The 7,756-nt window shown below is 44.6% G+C and overlaps 1 protein-coding gene across 1 annotated transcript; it reads left to right on the top strand.

The window, feature by feature from the left end:
- On the top strand, window positions 3,772-5,807 carry LOC8081388 (bidirectional sugar transporter SWEET3b). The gene is made up of 6 exons (XM_002454882.2): window positions 3,772-3,932; window positions 4,031-4,067; window positions 4,184-4,406; window positions 4,550-4,711; window positions 5,082-5,201; window positions 5,359-5,807. Exons 1-6 carry the CDS (start codon window positions 3,893-3,895, stop codon window positions 5,554-5,556), a joined length of 780 nt encoding a protein of 259 aa, XP_002454927.1. The 5' UTR covers window positions 3,772-3,892; the 3' UTR covers window positions 5,557-5,807.

Raw genomic sequence — 7,756 nt, forward strand, 5'->3', positions numbered from 1 at the left:
AGTCAAATAATAGCTTTTTATAAGTTAGGTGTTGCATAATTCAAAATAAGCTATATATTTACGTAGCTTATTTTAACAGCTAATATTGTTTTTAGTCAATTCAATGGGCTGTAGTCAATGGAGTGCACTCATCGTTGCGTGGAATTAAGTCTTCCATTCCCTCATCTTCTTAGACATCATCAAAACTCGTGCAATAAATTCGAAAAGAACATAGCTAGTACTCTCTCCGTCCCAATTTATAAGCCATTCTAAAAATTTTAGAGAGTAAAAACATCTCAAGTTTGACCAATATTATAGAAAAAATTAGAAATATTTATGACATCAAATAGATATTACTATAAAAATATAATTAATGACGAACCTAATATTACTTAGATGTTATTATAAATATTATTATATTATTATATAATTTTAGTTAAATTTGAGATATTTTAATTCTTAAAGATTCTTAGAATGACTTTTATAATTTAGAATGGAGAAAGTAGTACAGTACCATATCAGCTAAGATCGTGTGCATGCGGCGGCGGCTACCACGTACACGACACGCGCGGGTTCGAACACGGAAATTGCATTATATTATGCGTTCACTTGTGTTGGCAATGGCAAGTGTGGCGACGATGGCCTCGAGCAGTTTGATCCGTTCGTCCTTGTCCGTGAGCTCCTCGCGCCCAGCTCCCGCAGCTTCTTCGTCCCCGTGATGACGAGACGGTGGTGGAGTGGAGCTCCGCCATCGCCTCCTGCGCGCGCCTCGTGGCCATCTTGGCCGCCTCGGTCGCGTCTGCCACCGCGTCGAGCTCCAAAACGCAGCGCGTCCACGTGATCCCTCAGCTGCTCGTGGATTAATTTGATGGTCGTCGTCGTCGTCTCGCGCTCCGACGATGTCGCCGTCGGGACCCGTGCCAGCACTGGCGACGGCACGCCGCCTGGGGCGCTCGGTGGCGCGCGTGAGGTCCGGTGACGGAGTGGTCGTCGACGCCCGACTCGATGTGGAGGACATCGTGAGTGATCGAGTCGGATCAGAGCTGCTACTAGCATAGCATCTCGTGTTTGCTGCGGCATCGATTTGGTTTATAAAAACATACTACGCAGGCCAAAAAGCCCAGAACCGAGGCCCGTGTAAACATGAAAGTGCCACTAAGACAATTTCCTTTTTTATTTTTCTGCATTTCCTTTAATTTGCAACTATGGTACTGTATTTTCTTTTCATTTCTTCTATATCTTGCTTTATTTTTTATTGTTGTTTATTTAGACAGCATGTATTTTTTTTTGTCATTGCTCAGCTATAGAAAATTATCTCATATGAGTTGTCTTTTTAACTCTATTAGATAATTACTTCATCCGTCCTAAAAAAATGACGTTTTAGTTTTGTTCTAAGTCAAATTATTTTTGGTTTGATCAAATCTGTAGAGAATTTTGCTAGCATTTATGACACCAAATAAATATACTATGAAACTATATGTTGCTTGAAGAATATAATGATATTTATTTGGTAATATAAACATTACGACGGAGGTGGAGCTGGTTGTATAAGATTATATTGTCTTCAAATTCCTAAACAAAATTACGCACTTTAGAAAATTTCCAAACTAAACAAGGCCTCATTGTTTTTTTTTCATGTTGTTTTGTGGACTGCTAGCTCATCTCCTTGAATGAATTGATTCAAGGGTGTTGGGGTTCTCCATGCGTCAAACACAAGTAATAACGCAAGCAACATACGTGCGCTTGACACGTTCTACGTGTGTGTATATATAACAATGAAGGCAACACACATGCATGCATGGATATATAGAAAGCTCGCAGAGGGCAGGGCAAGGCAGGTCTTGTGGTTGTGTGATCTCACTTATGCCTCCTGGTCAGGATGGTGTCGACGATGGCCGCGAGCATCTTGATGCGCCCGTCCTTTTCCCTGAGCTCCAGCTCCAGCTCCCGCAGCTTGGCGCACTGCGTCTCGCCGGTCCTCGCCGCGGCCTGGAGCTCGGCCGCCGCATCGTGCTCACGCCTCTCCGCGTCCCGCGCGGCCGCCTCGGCCGCCTCCGTCCTGTCCACCACCGCGTCCAGCTCCCGCCGCAGCGCGTCCACGCGCTCCCACAGCTTCCGGATGGCCTCGCGGCGCGGCGTCGGCGTCGGCGTCGTCCCGGCGGACGACGACGACGGGCGCTGCAGCAGGCTCTCCCTCAGCGCCGCCTCCGCCGCCGCTGTTGATGACGTTCCGGCACCGGGGCTCGGCGCCGCCATCGGCGTCACTAACGACGACGTGATCAACGCGACGGACATCGTCGTCGGGAATTTTGCTGTGGTTCGGCAAGCTACTTGTTTTGTTTGTTTTCTCGTGGGGTAGCTGTGTGGGTATTTGAAGACCGTCGGCGCTCGTTAATTACACCGACTAGGAATCGATCGACCTCTTGTTAGACTACGAATCGGGAAGCAGTTTTTTTTTTTTTTTTTTTTTTTTTTTTTTTTTTTTTTTGTTGAATCACGGGAATTCGTTGATACCTAGCTGGCCCATCTGGTGCGTGGGCTGCTGCAGTGCCGGCCCATGTTTGTGGGAATCCTTGGGCCTCAGAAAACATCCCCTCCAGTCTCCAGAGCAACAATGTTTACTCGTAGTGAAAGAAAAATAACGTTACTAGCTACTATCTCCATGAGCAGCTGCAGCACTGCTTTGGGGAAGAAAATGAGGTAGAGATATAGGCCATGAAGACGTCGTGAGAATCTATGGTAGTCGGTAGATTCATCATTCATGAAAACGTGTCCATGCATGAAACGGTCAACGTACGGAGCCACAGCACAGGTGATGCGAGGCTCATTACCGAAATTAAAAACAAGGGCATAACTAACTAATGCAAGCGACAGGCGATCATATACACTAGGTAGCGTCTTTAAGAATTCATATGGTGCGCGCGCACATTAGCCAGCTAGCTTTAGTGATCGTTGAGCGGAGCCTGACGACATGCAGCCATCCTACACACACTTGGCGCCTGCAATGACTAAACAATGCTGCATAATGCACATCAATGGAGCAATGTGCCTTCCAGTGCTGCATGGCTTTTATCACGATGATGACTAAACATTCTCATCCTGAATCCACATAGAGACCGGCTTTTTTGGGCATTGTTTGGTGACTCATCGTCGCTGAATAAGTGGACTGATGTGGATTCAGAGCAAGCACATAGTATGTATGTGTATGTGTTCAACCTAGGCCTTGTTTAGTGCCCAAAAAATTTCCAGATTCCATCACATCGAATCTCGTAGCATATGCATGGAGCACTAAATATAGATTAAAAATAATAATTAATTGCATAGTTTATCTGTAATTCGCGGGACAAATCTTTTGAGCCTAGTTAATCTATAGTTGGACAATAATTATCAAATACAAATTGAATTGAAGTGCTACAGTATCCAAAACCAAAAATTTTCACCAACTGAACAAGGCCCTAGTTCGTCGACCTTTATTTTCCCATGTGCCAAGGCGGAGTTGGTTTCCACGGCTGGTGATCGTCCACGCAACAATCACTTGATTTCTTTCGACTGCAGTATATATATAATCAGTTTACCTTTGGACATGCATAGGACGCATAGAAACAAAAGCTAAAAATTTGTTTAGTCAGCTGCAGGGATCTCTATATATCTTTCTGGACAAATAAATGACCTTAACTGACGACAGGTCGACGGTCATCGTTGTCTCAGGCTAACTGCAGCCACACATCGAAGTTCCATGCAGCCAGGTCTTTTGCTTCTTGTGCTACACCCACCCACTCATTGTTCAATTGAGGCAGTATAAATTGGTTGCCTCCATTTCAGGCAAACATGCTACTCAGGTAGCCATCGACACAATCAGTTCTCGCACGCTCAGTTTAGAGACTGCAAACTTTCGCAGCGACAGCAACCAAGAATGGTTCCAAATACAGTTCGTGTAGCAGTAGGAATCCTAGGTCAGTAGTTCACATCTACAACTACCACATGCTGTTTGAATCATATGATACTGTAAAGCCGACGCCCATCTCTCTCTTTCTGACTGTCTCTCTTGCAGGAAATGCTGCTTCCATGCTCCTCTACGCAGCCCCTATGTATGCATCATATATATGTATCCTGAATTATATTACTATGCATGATCGGAAACAATTAGTCTTGCTTATTATCACCTTTACATGCTATGCAACAAATGTCGTTCCACTTCCACCAGATTGACGTTCAGAAGGGTGATAAAGAAGGGCAACGTGGAGGAATTCTCATGCGTGCCATACATCCTAGCTCTGTTCAACTGCCTCCTATACACCTGGTACGGGCTCCCAGTAGTGAGCTCCGGATGGGAGAACCTTCCCGTCGCTACCATCAACGGACTGGGCATCCTGCTAGAGATCACATTCATCGGCATATACATATGGTTTGCTCCAGCAGAGAAGAAGGCAAGTGGCTCTGCCGACGACGCATTATACATATCTTCTTTCATTCGTTATTCACGCATATTGTCTGATGAGTACGTGAGCCTGAACTGCTGAATGGTGTGCTAGCTATATCGCCTGATCCTGATGGTATCTTCGATTTGCAGAGGTTTGCCTTGCAGCTTGTGCTTCCTGTCCTGGCGTTGTTCGCCTTGACAGCGGCTTTGTCGAGCTTTATGGCGCATACGCACCACATGCGCAAGGTTTTTGTGGGGAGTGTTGGTCTGGTGGCTTCCATATCCATGTACAGCTCTCCAATGGTGGCTGCTGTGAGTATTTATCGGTCATAAGTATATACAGTAGTAGTACTATACACGGGCAGACGGGCTTACACTGATGAATAACATAGAGCAAATGTCCAATTGGAGAACACAACTACTAGCAGAATACCAGCTCATGCTAAAACCCTGTCCTGATGAATTAACAAAGGCTAAATTCTGAATCTGACCCGACCTGTCATGTAAATAAACGTCAGATTCACCGGCAGTTAATACAGAAACCAAATCAAACTAATATAATGAAGACAACAGCGTACTAAAAATCTTCAGTTTTCCACTTTGACAACACTATTTGTCTACTGCAGTAAAGTGTTCTAAACCAATAAGGATCTTCTGGAATGAACACCTGTGATTATTGCAGAAGCGAGTCATAGAGACGAAAAGCGTGGAGTTCATGCCGTTCTACTTGTCGCTGTTCTCCTTCCTGTCCAGCGCTCTCTGGATGATATACGGGCTCCTCGGGAGGGACTTTTTCATCGCGGTTAGCACATCATCTGGATCTGATTCTGGTCAAGTTCACATGTTCATGGATAAATAAAAAACATATACATACAAAAGTACAGAACCCAGTTAACCACCGGACTCCTGCCTGACGCTTCCGTTTGCTTGCTTGTTGTTGTCTTGTTGATCCTTTGCAGTCGCCAAACTTCATCGGCGTTCCGATGGGCATGCTTCAGCTGCTGCTGTACTGCATCTACAGGAGAGACCACGGGGCAGCAGCCGAAGCAGAGGTGCGTGTGCATGGCGCCGCCGCTGATGAGGAGAAGGGCCTGAAAGCAGCGGTGCCGATGGCCGTGCTGGTGCAGCCGCAGGAGACAACTGATGCAAGCAAGTAGGGTCAATCAAAATGTCTGAAATCAAAATCACCTGTGACTTTCTTTACCTCAGTCTGCGGCCCAGCCCAACGGCCCAAGCCAACACCTCACTGGACTTCCCGTCTCCAAGGCGAATTAATAGAAAGTAGGGCTCATGGGCTGTACGGCCACGCAGCAGGGACCCTCCATGCTGTAATGTCACAAATGCCCAGGGAATAGCTACTAGGAAAAATTCCGGCCAGGTTTGGTAATTTATACAAAGCTTTTATTTACCTGAAATGATTCCTGGCCACATTCACATGTAACAGAGAACGGGCTCTAAAGCCAGTCTCAACGGTGAGTTTTACCTTCCAAGTTTTCAACGCATGAAACGTTGACATAAAATGAGTTTCTCTCACAGTGTAAAAATTTATTACACAGTTTCATAGCTTATTTTACTATTTTTTTTCTCTCATTCTTATCTTTCCTCTCATCCATCTCTTCCCGCATGAAGTCGAGCGGCTCCCATGAAACGCCTGACCTCCTCAACGCGGGTTTCATCCTCATTTCGTGGCATTGGAAACACCGCCCCACTCATTTCGTGGCCATGAAACGAATTCTTTCTCTCCTCTCCTCATTTCATGCAGTTTGCTAATGTGGCACTCTCTTAAATGTGCATGAAAGCTCCCATAAAATCCCATTGAGACTGGCCTAATGCCATTCTTAATGGAGGTTTTATTACCCAGTTTTCAATACATCCATATTTTAGAAACAGTGCAGAGAGTTTTATGAGGATGAAACTCTCTCTATTCTCATAAAATTATTATTCTCTCTCTTTTTATTAATATAATGTTACATCGCATATTTAATGTACATGAAACTCTAATTAAACCCCATTGAGAGTGGCCTAACGGGGGAGTGCGGAGGTTGTACCTACTTTAATTTGTGAGGAAGCTCGTACTACTTGTGTTTTCACTGATTCTGAAGTCCCCCATCCCCTCCCAAATTGGTGCCTGCCCGGTGGGTCCTTCAGTCCATCTCCAATAGATTAACAAATAGAAAAAAAGTTTATCACATAAAAGAATGAACATAAGCTGACCCCCATATCATTTGCAATGCATCTTTTCATTTTCATTGATCACCTCCTCTAAACAGGTTGTCGAAACTTTTCATAAAAACAAAAACATTACCAAATCCTCAGATCCTATTATTCTTCTTCCATCTCTCTTTTTATTGTCCATTCTTATAACTATCCTTCTATATCACAATAATTTTGGAATGTCATATTAAACCATGACATATATAGGGACCAAATGCACCAAATTCATTTATGAAAAAACATGATAAAATCTATTGCCAATATGGAGTTACTAGATATATGCTAAGAAGGTTATCACGAAGTTGTTCATCTATCTCGCACTTCTAGAAAATCTTTGGGTTCATTCTTATTCTTCTCTCAGTCCTCATGGTTGTATCCACTTGAGTCTTTCGACTGACCTTGCTTGTTCTTTATTGATGTTGTGTGCATGATCATTTGTGATGTCATAATGTGTCATAAAGTTCAAATCTTAAAACCTACTAGACCCACAACTCGGCACACAACATCGAATACTTAGCAATATCCTTGGAAGGGGAGGGTAACAGAGTGGAGCACTAAGGGAAGGGAGGAAGAAATAAGAGTACTAGGATGAGTTGAGACTTCTTTCCGACGCATTTTTAGGGGTGAGAAGGCTTGTGTTCTTTGGCATCGAGAGTAGTGTGAACAATCTATCATAGATCTCTAATTCTCTCTCCCAATCCCCCACATCTTCAAACTTCATCCGAAGCTACCACTAGCCACTACACCACAACACTAATATACCGTCACATGTGGGTCGCTATAAATATACTAATACCATAGAACCGTTGGTCGGTATAGATTCCCCACAAATCAAATGTCGCTGAATATATGTTTAGCGTTAACTTCTTGGTCGGTATAGATATTTGGCTCTACCATCCTACGATCGGACAACAAAGAGTGATAGGAAGACAGGCAATCGGTCGGCATAGGGCGTTGCGTGTGCAGGAAAGAAAAAGGGCCTGTTCATAGGAAAAGTGTAAGGCCCAAATACTCCTCCCCAAACCCTAGCACTGTCACTCACGCCCAACCAAATCACCTCCCTCGCGCCGCCGCCCAGCGCCTGCTGCCTCTCTACTCCCCTGCGCCCAACCAAATCCCGTCACCATACTCCAAATCCCCATC

The sequence above is a fragment of the Sorghum bicolor genome, chromosome 3, assembly GCF_000003195.3.
Source record: "Sorghum bicolor cultivar BTx623 chromosome 3, Sorghum_bicolor_NCBIv3, whole genome shotgun sequence".
NCBI lineage: Eukaryota > Viridiplantae > Streptophyta > Magnoliopsida > Poales > Poaceae > Sorghum > Sorghum bicolor.